This window comes from Tupaia chinensis, unplaced genomic scaffold (genome assembly GCF_000334495.1).
Source record: "Tupaia chinensis unplaced genomic scaffold, TupChi_1.0 Scaffold141490_1, whole genome shotgun sequence".
Taxonomy (NCBI): Eukaryota; Metazoa; Chordata; class Mammalia; order Scandentia; family Tupaiidae; genus Tupaia; species Tupaia belangeri.
The window spans coordinates 760,331-777,024 of NW_006201352.1; the positions used below are offsets into that span (position 1 = coordinate 760,331).

The 16,694-nt window shown below is 43.8% G+C and overlaps 1 protein-coding gene across 1 annotated transcript in view; it reads right to left on the reverse strand.

Annotated features, from left to right (window-relative positions):
* Positions 1-1,298, reverse strand: part of OTOP1 (otopetrin 1) — a 45,615-nt gene extending 44,317 nt beyond the window's left edge. The window contains exons 1-3 of the mRNA XM_006163197.1: positions 1,281-1,298; positions 1,006-1,095; positions 36-433 (exon numbers count right to left, since the gene is read on the reverse strand). Of these exons, the coding sequence (XP_006163259.1) occupies positions 36-433; positions 1,006-1,095; positions 1,281-1,298 (506 nt within the window). The remainder of the gene's footprint in view (positions 1-35; positions 434-1,005; positions 1,096-1,280) is intronic.
* Between the last annotated feature and the right edge of the window lie 15,396 nt (positions 1,299-16,694).

Consider the following 16,694-nt stretch of genomic DNA (forward strand, 5'->3'; position numbering starts at 1 on the left):
GAGGGAAGGCGGGCGGGCGGGGGGTTCCGACCAGCCCCTGTCCCAGGCGCCCGCCGCTGCCCGGGCCAAGGTGGGCATCTCCTGGGCTTCGGGCATCTTTGAGAGGTCGGCGCCGAGTCTTGCCTTGGAGGTGGCTGCGTCCAGGCCCCACCTGCTGGCCCCGGCTGTCCTTGCCCCGACGCCTGCTGCCAGCCTGCCCTCGCGCCTCCCCGGCCCTCGGGTTCCCGCCCCCGCCTGCCTCTTTGCGGGTGTCTCCGCGCTCCTCGACGCCCACTGCCCCCTGCCCCTCGCTGGGCAACGCCTCGGCCAGCCCCCGCCCACTTGGGGACCCAGGCGGGCGGCTCCTGCTCTCTCGGACACAGGCCAGCCCTGCTCCCCGCCCGCTGCAGGCAGTCCTCACCCCTGCGTCGACGCCTGCTGCTGACCCATCAACCTACCAGGCTCCCCGCACCGCTGTTGCCTAGAAGTCCCCCCCACGCCGCCCCGAGAGCTCCCAGGGCGGCGGGAGCGACAGGGGCTTCCTAGGGGACGCGAGGGGGGCGTGGCTGCGGCGGAACCGGCCTCGCGGGCTCTGCGCCAGAGCTCGCTGCTCCCTGCCGTCCCCGGGGACCCTAAAGGTCCGAGTGCGTCTGCAAGTGTCCGTGCGTGTCGTCCTTCTGTCCGTCTGCCCTCGTCCTGTGTGTTCGTGGTACGTTTTCTCTGTGCGGGTCACTGTGTCTCTTTGGCCACCTGTCTTGGACAAATCTGGCTAGGGGTGAAGAGGGGAAGGGGCAGCCTTTCTGTGGTCTCTGTGCAGGCTGCGAGATGCCCAGGTGCGTGGTAAGGCCTGAGCCATTCCTGGGAAAGGAGACCGTGCCTCCCCCTCCTCCAAGGGAGCCGGAGCTGCTCCTAGACCAGCGGAGATGGGGCGGTAAGTGCCCGGGGGTCCGTCCTGGTGGGATCTGGAGCGTCTCCCCCAGCCCCCCGCCCCAGCCTACGGGATTCTCCTTCCAAAGCCCCAAGTACCCGCTGGCTCCCGGAAACCGACTGGACCTCCCGGAGCCGGACTCTGGTACCGGTAAGAAGAGGTCCTGATGGTTTCTGCACAGCAGCGTCCTAAGGTTCAGACGTGGCTGAGAGGAGGAACCAGAACCCAGCGGCAGGTGGGAGAGGGAGAAGGAAGAAAGCCTGCGGAATAGAGAGGGCAGGGCAGGTCTCCTGCGCAGAGCCCAAGGTCAGGCCCCTGAAAACACCCTTCAGGCTTGGTTTGCGCTCTACCGCTCCCACTTCGAAATTCTTACCTTGAACAAGGGGTCCATGTTTTAGTTTTGTGCTAGGCCAGACAAATTGCAGTCACCTACCCTAACTTCCCGGAAGGCAGGAAAGTCCTGGGCCTGGAAGGTATCAACCAGCGGACCTTGCCTTCATTCATTCATTCATTCATTTGATCAACATGTGAGATATTTATCCCACATTGCATATTTGCCAGACTCTGTTCTAGGCCCTGAGGATTCCGCTATGAAAGACTTGTTCTCATGGAACTGACAGCTCAGGTGAACACCTCGGTAGAGAGTATTTCATGAGTACTTGCTGGGAAATTGGAGAGCGTATCCCCTAAGACTCCCGTAGCTCAAGGCCCCATGGCCCATAGGGAAAGCAGCAAGCAGGCCCAGGGCTGCCTGGAGGGAGGGCTGGGAGGGTCACTATCTGCCAAGAAGGCTGAGAGGCTCAGGGAAGAGACGGCATCTGCACAGTCTTTGCACCCAGAGCGGGAGCTGGTCGGATGGGCTGGGGCAGGCGTGGAGGAAGGCCATCCAGAGACAGTATCCGCCACATGCAAATAAGTGACTATGCAAACACAGGTTGCAATCACGGCATGTGTCCCCATTGAGCTGAAGCTGGTGCTTGTCAACCAGGCGTCCCCAGAGCTAAGCCAAGTAGATTCTCAGCAAGGAACCCAGCGTATTCATGCCTGCACAAATGCGTGGGTGCATGAACGAGCAAAGGAAGCCTGGTTTAAGACCGTCTCCATGAATCTGCCCCACCATGCTCTGAACCCCTACTTTGCTTCATTTTCCTCCTTACACACATCACCTGCAGCGTATAAACATGCAAGGCCTGTCTCTCCCGCTGTAACAAAAGTCCTATGAAAAGGGTTGTCCATCTACAGCACTTGGGGCAGTGGTGCCCCGCACATAGTAGGTGCTCAGTAACTATGTGCTGGATGAATAGATGGCTAAAATGAAAAGGCTCTCTGTTTTCCTACCCCATCACTTTATGTCCCCCTGTGGACTGTCCACTTCTCCATCACTCTCCTTTCTCACACATCAGTAACTCGTTTTTACAACTGTCTTTTCAAATCTGAGCTCTCTAAAGACAGAACTATGTCTGGCTCACTCTTCTCTATAACATCTGGCATTTACTTTTTCAAATCCATTGAGAAATGTATACTCAACACCTCCCATGTACCAGATAGTATGCCAGGCCTGGGGAGAACAAGATGAACCCACCTGCCAAGTGCCATGGAAACCCAGGAGAGAGAAAGCTGCTAGTACCCAGCAGATACCGGGGCTCTGGAGTGTTTCGGGCCCTCTAAGAGGGCCTGTCTAATCTCACTCTCCACAATTTCATAAAGCACATTCCCATTCATTACCTTTTTCATAAATCAGCTCCATGCAACATGGATCTACAGGGAAAAGAAATACCAGGTGGTGGTGCGGTGACTTCCAAAGTCAGACTGTGGGGTTTGAATCAGGCTCTATCGCTTACCGCTGTGTGACTCAGATGAGTTACTAAACATTTCTCTGCCTCAGTCTCATCTATAAAATGAAGCCCTTAAAAATAACCATTCTTGCAATGTTTATGACAGTAAATCGATACATCTGAGGCACTTCGGGAAATGCCTGCCAAGTGAAATGCATCTAGCACACTTGCTATCCATGGAGCGCCTGTGTCCAACACGGAGCAGAGGCTGCGTGGCAGGAGGGCCAGCTGGCCACCAAATACGTGCTCCCCTTCCATCACACAGAGTTGTTTCCGGGAAATGGCTGCCCAGTCAGGGACTTAATTCCCCAGGCCACTTGCATCTAGGTTTGGCCAGGTGACTAGGCTCTGGTTCACGGAACGCAGTCAGAAAAGACGTGCACACTGTTGGCCAGTCCATAAAAATCCCACACACCATCGTTCATGTCCCGTCCTCCTGTCCTACCTGCTGAATGTCAACACCGACACCCAGAGCAACCTTGGAGCCTGCCCCACGACGTCTCACCAGGGATGCAGACCCCCCTGCTGAAGCTGGACCTACTGTGAGTGAGGAAGCCAATGCAAGGTTGAAACCTGTCTGTTACAGCAGCTACCGTTACCGTAACTGGTCGAGTATGGAGAGTAACATTCAGTCCCTGTCTGAAAATCAGGTGGGACCCTTGTCTCTGGGCTGCCTCAATTATCTGTAATGAGCAATGAAATATTAGTTTCTGGACACTCAAAGAGACTCCACCAAATGGACCATGACCTTTTTGGGGTGTAGGTTTGACTTTGGGAAGTGCTTTGGAGCTTTTTCTGGGTCTAGCCACTAAGCCGGTCATTGCCAATCACGTAAAATCCACTTTCGTCACGTTCTAATCTGATCTAGAAATGGTTCATTGCTGTGGTGTAGAGCAAAAGACAACACTTCAAAATAATGAGAGTTTTATTTTCGGTCAGCTCATGCGGCATCCACTTGTCAAGCTTTTTCACCTTTCCAGTTTGCCTCAAATGTCAAATGATCATAAAATGGCCAATGTTGATGATGAGGCAATTTCTTGTGTAGTTGGAAGAGGATCAGCTTCAAAAACTGCTCCCAATTGGTCGTTTTAACTACTGGGTTTTTGTTCTTTTTTTAAGAATTATTTATTTAATTTTTATTAATTATTATATATTTTTTTAATTTCCTATAGGACATGTGCACTCACCAGAGGGAGATAGATAGATAGATAGATAGTGAGAGAGAGAGAGGGAAAGTGAGAAAGCAAGCTGCCAGGTCCAGGACTCGAACCAGTCCCAGTCACTTCACTTTCTGATAGCCAGCCAGTACGCACCTTGTCTTCAAGGCGCTCATCTCCTCTGCAAAACTTCTTGAGCCACCACTGCACTGCACGTTCATAGCAGTTCCCGGGCCAATGCGCTATGGATGTTGCAGGCTGTCGCCACTGCTTTACAGCCCATTTTGAACTCAAGTAAGAAAATTGCTCGAATTTCCTTTTTCTCTAATATCATTTCCATAGTCTAAAATATACATATAAAATAAACAGCAAGTAATATCACTAGCAAAAATAGAGACATGTTAAAATGATGTGTAACATAACCCCATTTTTATTTAAGAATCTGTGGATACCAAATGGCAAGTTTCAACAATGTGAAGCCGCAATTACTTTTGCAGCAACCTAACAGTTTGCCGGAATGGGTCTAGAATCCAGTCCCCTTAGCAATGGGAACCAGCTAAGACACTAGAATACCTGGGAGTAACTCACAAGGTGGATGATTCAAAACTACAGAAATTTATCCTCTCTGTTTTGGAGGATGAAAGTCTGAAGTCACTGTGCAGGTAGGGCTATGCTCCCTGAAGGCTCTCGGGAGACCATCCCTCCTTGCCTCTTCTAGCTTCTGATGGTTACTGGTATCACTGACTTTTCTTGGCTTGCGATTGCATGACTCCAACCTGTGCCTCCATTGTCAAAAACCATCTTCCCCTGTGTCTATGTCTCTCTTCTCAGAAGGACACCAATCATATTAGACTAAGGGCCCACTCCAGTAGGACTTCATCTTACTCATATATTAATTATTGGGTCATCAGAAAAGTCATGATGCATTTTGCGTAGAAAAAAAATCATGACTTTTACAATGACCCAATACATCTGCAAAAGCTTTTTTTCCCATAAGGTCAAATTTACACCAAGGATGAAGACTTGAGTATATTTTTTGAGTGGATAAAATTATTTTATTTAATTTTATTTATTATTTTTTAATTTGACCAGAGAAAGAGAAAAGAGGGAAAGTAAGAAAGCAAGTCACAAGATCTGGGACTCAAACCACCGACTCATGCGGTCAACCATGTAGGAGTCCAGCACCTTAACCACCCACCACACCAGCTGCCAACCCTGGGGGTACAAAATTCAACTCACAACAACCTATTAAAACATTATTTGACCTATTTAACTGTAATATCTCTAGGTATGATGAGCAGAAATCTGACGTGAATTATCACAATAGATGGTCAAAAACCCTCACCTAGGTTTGGCTTGGTGTGCAGAGCTCTACAGCAATGCTGAAGTGAAGCTAGAGCCGTCCAGAGCGGCACAGGTGCAGTTCCATCAAGCTGTACGTGCCAGGCAGTTCTGGCTGACTGAAAAGCTGGGGGTTGGAAGGTCAGTATGCATGAGACCCTATTGAGGGTGTTTGACTATCTTTCTGTCTCTCTATCATTAAAAACAAACAAAAACAGAAAAACTAAACTTTCTCACTGAATTCCCCATCCTGTGCCAGTTCAGACTTGAATGCATCCTGAATGAAGAGGGGGATGGGTTTCGTTGAGAAATTCCCCAAAAAGATCTACAGTGTTATACCAGGATTGCCAGTCACTGGGTAAAGGTAATACAAGGTTATTTTTTCATTTGAAATAATGTTAGATTTACAGAAGAGTAGCAAAGACAGTATAAAGCATCCCTGTTGCCCTTTACTCAGCTTCCTCTAACATCTTACACACCATGATGTATTTGTCATAACCAAGAAACTAACATTGACTGGGCTGTCCCATGGCCTGGTGATTCAGGGAGCTGGATCTCGCAAGGCTGACTGTACAGTTCAAGTCTCGGCCCTGACAACTTGAAAAACATGTCAGCACCAGTGTATGCCCCTAATCCTGACAGGACGGAGAAATGGAGAGGAGGCTGTGGTGTGACCATGACCCAACGGGCACGCTTTCTCCTTTACTCTCTCTCCCTCTCTCTGAAGAGCGCATGCACCCTCTGGCAATAATTTCAAAGAAAGAAGGAAACTAGCATTGATAGAATAGCATTAACTATAGAATTCATTCACATTTAGCTACTTTTCCACTATTGTCATTTTTTGTTGTGTGTTTTTTTTTTAAGAGGTTTTTGCCTTAGGGTGTGTGCATTCACTGGAAAGAGATAGAGTGAGAGGGAAAGTAAGAAATCACCCACCAGGGGGAATGGCCATGCCACAATTCCATCCTCCCCTGATCTTGGGTACACACACACATGCACACACACACACACACACACACACACACCCAGCATGATTTTTGAGCCACTGGGTCCAGGACCTGTACAAAGGTCAGCCATGTGAGAGTCCACCAACCTAAACACCACACCATCTGCTGTTCCCTGTTCTTGTTTTTTACAAAACACTAGTCATGAACTCTCATATCCTTGCTAAGTCCTGGTTACTGGTGGAATCCATAGTTACTTCCTTTATGGAAAACCAATTCCTTGATCAGAAACAACATGGTATGGAATTCTATGTCAACGGCAAAAGTAGAGAGATGGAGTTGCTAGCAGAAGCATTATCGGAAAGGAAGATAGAATGTGTCCAACCCAGGAAGGACAAATCTCCCCTCATGATGGAAGGAGTCTAAAACTGTTTAACTCCCACCAGGAAAATCTCCCCAGGGCAAGATGCCAAGTTGGCAGCTCAGTGTTGATCTCTGCTGTTGGCAACAATCTATTGTAGTCTAATAATCTTCCCAACTTAGTGGTAACAATGACCATATATTGTGCTTAGAGATCTGTGGATCTGGATTTAAAGACTGTGTTTTCTCTGCTCTATAATGTCCATTGCTTTGTCAGGAAGACTTAATGCTCCTTCAAAATTGATACGTCAAAACCTTAACCTCAAAGGTGATGGTATTAGGAAGTAGGCGTAGGGAGGGGACTAGGTCATGGGGATGAAGTCCTCATGGGATAGAATTAGCATCCTTATAAAAATACCTAAGAGTTCCCTCAATCCTTCTACCAGGTGAAGTGAAAAGACAGCCATAGAAGTGAACTCTCTCCAGATATTAAACCTGACAGTGACCACTGACTTCCAGCTGTGAAATATATATATATATTTTTAGGAACCAGCAGACGGCATAATGGTTATTTTATAGCTGGGCTCCCACATAGTCGACTGCAGTTCAAATTTCAGATCTGGCGGCTTAAAACATGCCGGGCACGTGTGTATGTGTGCCCAAAATCCCGAGAAGAGAATGGAGGAGAAGTGATTATGGCATGGCCATTCACCCTGGGGGGGTGGGGGGTGGGATTTCTCGCTTACTTTCTCTCTAGCGAGCACACACGCCCTATAGCAAAAATCTTTGGGGAAAAAAAGAAAAATATATATATACACACATAAAATTTTTGCCAGAGGATGCATCCACTTGTGAGAGAGAGAACCTCCCATGGGGAATGGTCATGCTGCAATCCTTTCTCCTCTACTTCACCCTCATTTGGGGATTTGGGCACTCACACATACACACGTTTCTCAGACTGCCAGATCCAGGACTCAAAACCCACAGTAGGCCATATTGGATCCAACCACTTAACCACCATGCCACAGGCTGGCTCAAGCCATCCAATCTATGGTATTTTGTTACAACCATTTTGTTTGAACTAGTACACTTGAACAGCTGGAGTAACTCAGGGTTGGAGCTGGAATCATATGGAGGTGTCTTCACTCATATTCTGGCTCTTGGAATAGGATAACCCAACAGCTGGACTCTGCTGGGATGTTGACCAGAACACCTACACATGATTTCATTATGTGGCTTGAACCTCTTGTGACCTTGCATCTGGGCACTGTGAGGGAGCATCCTGGGAGGGAATACAGAGAACAAGGATTCTAAGAGACCATCCCGAAGGTGCATGGCCTAGACAACCTAGCCTTAGAAGCCACATAGCACCACTTCTAGTATACTCCACCAGTGAAAGCAGCCATAAACCCATCCAGATTCAAGATAAGAGGATAAAGAGCCTCTCTCAATGGAAGGTAGGTGGAAAAACTCAGAACCTGCCATGACCCACATGGCTGAATGTGTGCTGAGTGGAAGTGGCTGTGAATTAGAAATAAACATAAAAATAAACACGCAAAGACACACAAGTGGAAAAGATAGGGAATCCAGTGGTCCAGACTCCTATGATGGAGGCAGTCATGGCCCCAAGTCATTCCCGGGGCCCGGCAGGTGACATGGTGGTTAAAGGCGCTGGATTCCCACATGGCCAACCGCGGTTCGAGTCCCAGACCTGGTGGCTTGCTCTCTCATTTTCTCTTTCTGTCTCTGTGTGATCAAATTAAAAAATAATAATAACAACAGAATTAAATAAATATTTTTTTAAAGGGCAAAGGGGGATAAGGGGAAGTGGAATGCAAAGCTAGTTGTTTTCAGATGTCAATAGGCTGAAGATGTGAAAGGTCTGGTGCCATGTAGTCCTATCTGAGTTTTCCCTTATCTTCTTGGGCCTTTTCTGATCAACATATGGCTACCTTTAAAGGATATTGAATATTCATTTGTTAATGGCTTTCTGCTAACCTTGCAGGGACAGCCCAAACAACTGTGATTCTGAATGTGTTTAAAAGTCTCCATGGTGTTCAGATCCAGCCAATGCCTGTATCTCCCCCATTTTCTTTCTCTAATTTGAGTCTGTGGAGCTGGATGGCTGTTGCACAGAGTTCTCATCCAGGGATTCTGCAAACTAGTAGGATATGAACATAAGCAAGATGCTGACACAGCAGTTCCCAAGAAATACCGTAAGGAGTGGCACAGCAAGTTGAAAGGATTAGTGCCTTTGCAAAGAGGTTTTTACTAACTACCCATGCTTATCTTTTCTTCCCCACCCTGGGAATCTGATCACTCCTGGAAGAGTCAGCAAGCATGTAAACTTGCACCTACTAATAGAATTACATATATCCATATTGACCAGAATTTGTGATTTTAGCAACTTTAACCATTAGTATATATTAGTACCTTATGAACTTGTACAAACCATAGTAACAAAAACTTGTTTAACAAATTTCCGAGTGCAGAACTAAACAGTTTTATTAGACTACCCCAATATTTTTCATTTGTATAAAATGTAAAAGACCAAAAATAGGGATAATTAAAGCATATTAATTAATAATGAGAGTTATAAGGACTCAGAAAGAACCAGGTAGCCATCCAGGCTCTCTATGAATTCATGTTTAATATTGGATTTATAACTTTTTATATCAATTTTTAATTTAGGTGTATAGTATTGTTTATTAAATAGATTGTCACCTGTAATTTGACTTAAATCTATCTCATGGAATTTATTTAAATTACTGACTTTTTAAAATAATTACTTAATTAGTTTACTTATTGTTATTTTTAAATTTTCTATAGGGCACATGTGAGAGTGAGAGAGAGAGAGAAAGTGAAAAAGCAAGCTGCCAAGTCTGGGACTCAAACCTTGGTCAGCCATGTGGGAGTCCAGTGCCCCAACCACCATGCCACCTGCCAGCCCCAAATTATAGATCTTAAGAATGTACTTTTGATCTTAGACAGTGGGCCAGGAAGTACTACCTAGCTCAACAATTTTGACATTGGCTATTTAGCATGCAATTTTGTTAACCAATTCCTTACTTACAGTAAATTCTGGTTCCACTTAATGGTTTGCTTAGTAGATCAGAAAACCGATTAGTTTCTTCCATAGAAAATGGAAGTTGTTACACAGTTTAATGATTAGATTATCAGAATCCTGTACTTGTAAGAGTACATCCTCTTTCCATCTTTTTTGTGAAGTTTTTAAAATACATAATACGTTAGGATTATAATTATTTGTAAAAAGGTTTTTAGAAAGGTGTCAAAGCAACTACCCATGGACAATAAGATTTGAACCAACCATATATAGTTAAAGATATTTTAAAAAAATGAATTAATTAAATTTTTGGAAAGATTTTTGCTATAGGGCACATGAGTTCACAGGGAAGACAGAGAGAGACAGAGAGACAGAAAATGAGAAATCACCCCCCCGGGGGGGATGGCCATGCTGCAATCCCTTCTCCTCCACTCTCCTCTTGGGATTTTGGGCACGCACACACATGCGCCTGATGTGGGTTTAAGCCACCGGGAACCTTGGTCGACTCCATGGGAATCCAGCAACATAACTGTTACACCATCTGCTGGTCCCAACCATAGTTAAAGAGCTGACAAGAATTTACAACTGATAAAGAAATTCGGCTGCATCTGTGAAATATACCAGTTTAACACAGCCTGCAACACGCCTGATAAATATCACATCATAGATTTCTAGGAATTTTACATTATTTTAGAATATAATACATACCTAAATATAGAATACTGATATACTTGTAAACATATGCATAATTTATCCATACATATAACTTAAATATAATGTAAAGAAAATTAAAATTACTCAATTTGACAATGTTTCCTATATCATTTAATATATTAAAATAAGACTGGTTTGTTTAACATTTCTCTTTCGGATGTTTCAGGGGCCCTCTGTAAACATTCAAAACTTATTTTGAGGTCAAAACAAATTTAGATTTTGATTTTGGGGAAACCTTGTCAATGATAGCAATAGCTTAAATATTTTACTTAAATGTCTGTAGAAAATGAAAGTTAAATGTTCTAAGTATCTTATGGGTCAAAAAGGGTTAACTCAATGTTTGTTGATATTAAAATCAAAAACAGAATACATGGTAGACTACAGTAGTCACATATGACTTCCAGAGAGAAACAAAACAACCCAAAGACCAACATATGGATCACATATAAAACTTTTCTTTACACGATTTTGTTTTTATTATCTTTAGTCATAAGTCTTATTAACTGAGCCATAAGAGAACCAAAAATTGAACTTCAGGAAAATCAGTCTAATCAAACAGCATTTAAAATGTCTCTTCAAGGGACCAGCAGTTAGCGTAATGGCTATGTTGCTGAACTCCCATGTAGTCGGCTGTGGTTTGAGTTCCGGACCAGGTGGCTTAAAACTCACACTGGGCGTGTGTACATGCATGCCCAAGATCCCGAGAGGAGAATGGAGGAGAAGGGATTGCGGCATGGCCTTACCCCCTGGGGGATGATTTCTCGCTTTCTGTCTCTCTGTCTCTGTCTTTCTGGTGAGCGTACGTGCCCTATAGCAAAAAACCTCTCCAAAAAAGGAATCCACAAATCAAAAAATAATCTTTTTAGGATCATTTGGGGGGGGGGTCTAAATAAAAGGTTATTTAAGATTATTTCCAGATATATGTAAAGTACATTGAGTAAAACACCTAGTGGGAGGATTTAAAGCCAAAAAGTGTTTCAGCCCATCTTACCTAGAAGACCAGTGTCTTAGTCTGAGATGGGTAAAGGATAAGGTCACACAAATGGCTGACACCTTGATTAGATTACATGCCACTGTGACTGGGGCCCGTCTGTGGTCAAAGGCTGGAACAGTTCTGCAGTCTTGTCTGACAGTAATGGAAGGGTCTGGTCAGAGTTCGTTAAAACTAGGACCAGCAATTGGTGTAATGGCTGTCACTAGACTCCCATGTAGTTGACTGTGGTTCGAGTCCCCCAACTCGGTAGCTTAAACTCATGCTGGGCACATGTACGTGTGTGCCCAAGATCCCAAGAAAATGAAGAAGAAGGGATTGTGGCATGGCCATACCTCCTGGGGAGTGATTTCTCTCTTTCTGTCTCTCTGTCTCTGTCTTTCTGGCAAGTACACGTGCCCTATAGCAAAAACTTCTCCAAAAGAAAAGAAAAAAAAAAGAAAGAACATCAGAGTTTGTTAAAATCATCTCTTATTTATTTAATTTTTTTCGGGACCAGCAGTTAGAATAATGGCTATGTTGCTGAACTCTCATGTAGCCGACCACGGTTCGAGTCCTGGACCCGGTGGCTTAAACTCACACTGGTCGCATGTGCGTGCGTGCCCAAGATCCCGAGAAGAAAATGGAGGAGAAGGGATTGTGGCATGGCCATCCCCCCTGGGGGGGATGATTTCTCAGTTTCTGCCTCTCTGTCTCTTTCTTTCTGGCAAGCACACATGCCCTATAGGAAAAACCTCTCCAAAAAAAAAAAAATTATTATTTTTTCTTTTTTTCTCTGAGAGGAAGTTTGCAAGAGGCTATTCAGAAGTCAATCTAACACGAAGTGGAAAACAGAAAAAATTTTGTATGAAAATTGTGGTATGGTAAAGTATGTGTGCTAAAGTAAGATGACTAAAACAGATATTTATCATTAGAAAAAAAAGGGGAGACAAACACTAGGTCTAAGACATTGGGATAAGATGAGTTTGAAGGAAAAAAATAGTTGTAGAGACTGAAAGTAAATTTTATGAAAAAATGTATAAGTTTTATATGACAAGTTGGCTAAAATCAAAGAGAGTACTATATATGTTTTCCTAAAAAGTTAATAAAAGTTATTTTGGTCCTGTACTTAAAATCAAGGTTTTTTGGAAGTATCGATCTGCTCTCGGTAAACTGCAAACATACTTCAGGAGATTTCTTTATAGCTTAATAATTTGCTTAAGAAACAGATTTTTATGCTTTATGTTTGTATTTAGTGAAATTTGATTATTTGACAAATAAAGCATTAAAGGGTTAGACTTTTTAATTGTGTAACTTTTTATAATTATCAACTTAGTTAAATACTCAGTGACTTATGATCCTGTTGTTTCCCAATATTGTATTGTTTTCTGACATGTTCTTGACATGTTTCTTAAAGATCAAATAGTAAATTAAACTTTTTGTTTTTTTAATTAAACTTTCATTTTTTTTTCCAAGTTGGGCCCCTGAGAAGCCTCAAAAAATGCAGTTCATTTTTGGGGACCAGCAGTTAGCGTAATGGCTATGTCGCTGGACTCCCACGTAGTCGACCGTGGTTCGAGCCCCGGACCCGGTGGCTTAAACTCATGCCAGGCGCGTGTGCGTGTGTGCTCAAGATCCCGAGAGGAGAATGGAGGGGAAGGGATTGCGGTGTGGCCACCCCCCCTGGGGGGTGATTTCTCGCTTTCTGTCTCTCTGTCTCTCTCTGTCTGTCTGGCGAGCGCACGCACCCTATAGTGAAATCCTCTCAAAAAAAAAAATGCAGTTCATTTTTGTAAAAGCTAATCTGGTATATGGGTTTATATAAGGATCATTGTCAACTGTAGTCTTCTTCAATTTTTTTTAATACAGAATTATTTATTTAGTTTCATTTATTCATTCATTTTTTTTTTTTATTTGAGCAGAGAGAGACACAGACAGAGGTAGGAAAGTGAGAAAGCAAGCCACCAGATCCAGGATTTGAACCATCATCGGCTATGTGGGAGTGTCCAGCACCCTAACTACCACACCACCTACTGGTCCCCAATTTTTTTTACATTTGTGTTATTGGTACCAATATTTTCAAATCACAAATTTATGAGTTTAATGCTCTTGAAATGACACTCTCAGTCATGAGTTTATCTTAAATTGCTCTGTACAATAGAAAAATTGTTTTGTCATTTACCTCTATTGTAATGAACTGCTATCAAGTCGTTATAGGTATTTTCCATTTTTGCCATTCATACTTCTAAAAATTGCTCCCCTCCCCACTGAATTTTGAGGCCTGACTCTTACTTTCGCTCAGAGACAATTGGCTATTGAGTCAGTCAGACATGTCCTTCCCCCAGGACTCCACTGCTGAACAATGAGCCTGAGCCCTAGGAGTGAGCCTTCCTAGTGCTGTGGGACCTGACTACCAGGAATGAGCCTTCCTGGCACCATAGGACCTATCAATTTTGTGGCCTACTCATGCATTCAGAGGAATGATTTTTGGCCAAGGGCGGGGTGGAGGGGAACTGTGGACAGAAGTCTGACTGCTTTTTCCTATTTTTCCAAGGTCATTTTCAGAGGGCCTAGGGGGAGTCACACCCACAGATGCTGACAGACCATTTTGATTCATTAGTATCAGGATTCTTCCTACATCCTGCCCTTGGCATAGTATTGGAGTATCTTTGTGATGTGTATTAAGGCTGCTAATCATTGCTAAAGTACATTCTTTTCTGATCCCAGCAACCTTCCTTTTACAATCACCACCCTAAAAACTGTGAAACCCACCTGTAACCTACAAGTCGCTATATCCACATGTCCCACCTTTTTGGGCCAGACTAATGGGAAAACTTCTCACTAAATTCCAAACTCTGTCTCTTGCTCTCAGAATCAAATAAAGGAAACTCTTGTACCTGATCACCCTGAGATAAAGCCATGTTTTGCCTCCTCTCTGGCCTAGGCCACTCATTCTGCTTAGAAATAAACCACATTATTATTTTTATTTTATTTATATTTTTGGGGGGAGGGGAGAGGTTTTTGCTATAGGGCGCATGCACTCACCAGGAAGACAGAGACAGAGAGATAGAAAGCAAGAAATCACCCCCACAGGGGGGATGGCCATGCCACAATCCCTTCTCCTTCATTCTCCTCTCAGGATCTTGGGCACACATGCACATGCTCCTGGCGTGAGTTTAAACCACCGGGTCCAGGACTCGAACCACGGTCAACTACATGGGAGTTCAGTCACATAGCCATTACGCTAACTGCTGGTCCCCATGTTATTTTTAGAGTTGGTTATTTTCCTTTAACAGACATTTGTGTTCCCATGTTTTACACCTGACTCTAATTGGATCCACTCCTTCTCTTGCTCTATTAGTTCCTTATTTTACTCTATTTATCTCGCTCTATTAGTTCCTTATTTTACTCTATTTATTCCTTATCTTGATTTATTATCTCCAGTCAGACTCAAGTGTGTCCACTCACCTGACTCTTTGTAGTCTCCCTGTACTCAGGCCCCCATCTGGGCACCACTTGCTGTGACCCATACGACTGGATGCATGCTCTGAGTGGGAGCAGCTGTGGATCAGAAACAAACATACAAAGACACACAAGTAGAGAAAAGCAGGGATTGGGTGGTTCAGACTCCTCTGATAGAGGAAACTGTGGCCCCAAGACATTCCCAGGTTTATCCGTTTAAAGGGCAAATGGGAGAGGGGAAGGGAAGTGGAAAGCAAAGCTAGCTGTTTTCAGACGTTAATCAGTCGAAGATGTGAAAACTCTGGTGCCATGAAGTGCTATCTTAGTTTTATCTTCTTAGGCCTTCTCTGATTTAACATATGGTTTCCTTTAATCGATACTGCTTTGCAGTTTTCAACACAGAGGCAGAATGAGTATTCCTTTGTTAATGGCTTTCTGTTGCTTCTGCAAGGCTAACAGCCCAAACATGTTTCTGCATGTGTTTAAAGGTCACCATTGTGTTGCTCAGATTGAGCAGCTCCCTACGAGGACCTTCCTTTTTTTTTTTTTCCCAATTTATTTATTTGCATTCATTCACTGTACATCATTACAACATACAAAATAAGATTTTCCATCCAGAGTACTCTGTATAACTGTATATTGTCTCAATCAAGCACATCAACAAACATGTTATTGTCAACAAATAATCTTCCATTTCTTGTTTTCTGTATGCTTTGCTTCCCCCTCCCCCTTACCCCGTCCTTGATTCCCTCTCTCTTACCCTCTGCCATCTCCCACTTCCCTCCCTCATTGTCTCTGGTATCTATATTTGCTTTCTATACTGTTTTCCTCCCACATTTTATTGAATCACCAAAGACCCTAATCAATCCAAATACCCTCATAGCAAACACAGGTGACACACACATTTCCATGAACACAAGTCTAACTTTACGCGTCCTATAAAGTAGCACCTAGCTGGGGCTACATATCCTACTGCAGTCACTGAATAGATATATATATTTTTTTTCCTGGAACTTTTTTTTTGTAACTCAATTTACATCCCTTCCCTAAGCATCATCACAGCACACATAATGTGATCTCCCATCCAGTACACACTGCATAGTGACTCAATCATGCACATTACAAAAAACTTTCCATTTCTAGTTCCTAGAAATATTTCCACCCCTCTTTCTGACCCTCTGTCCCTTCCCACCCTCCTCTCACACCACCTCTAGTGTCCAAAATTGTCCTCCATTCCCTTCCCACCCACATTGCATTGATCACACAATTTCCTACATAACCTGACTACTTTCAAAGGTGAGTTCCCTCGTTACTACTAAGAAAACCAGTTTTAACTTAAATCAAAGAACCGCCAAGGAACTTTGCTTAAAGCCCGGAAACAGGTTAGGATTCTGTTCAAATGGTAGGTGCATGAACCTATCAGTCTCATATACTTTTATCTTCTGTTCTGGTTCAATTTTCCTGATTAAATTCTGGGATATAGTATTCAACTCCAGACTTGTCCCTATGATTAAGTTAGCTACTTTCTCAGTTTTTGGACTCTTATTTCCATGTATCTGCGTTTAGTTTTCCTGATACAGCACATCCTTGAGAACTTCTTGGAGGTCTGGTCTGGTGCTGGTAAATTCTTTCAGGTTTTGTTTATCTGAGAATGTTCTTGTCTTTTCTTCCCACCTGAAAGATAATCTTGCCGGGTACAGTATTCTTGGCTGAAACTGCTTCTCTCTTAACACTTTGAATATATTTTCCCATTCTCTCTTCGCTTGCATTGTTTCCGATGAGAGATCTGCTGTTAGCCTGATGGGATGTCCTTTGTAGGTAACTTGATGTTTTTCTCTTGCCAATCTTAGTATCTTATCTTTGTCTGCGGTTTTGGTCAACCTGGCTATAATGCGTCTTGGAGAAGATCTTCTTGGGTTGATTCTATTTGGGGTCCTTTG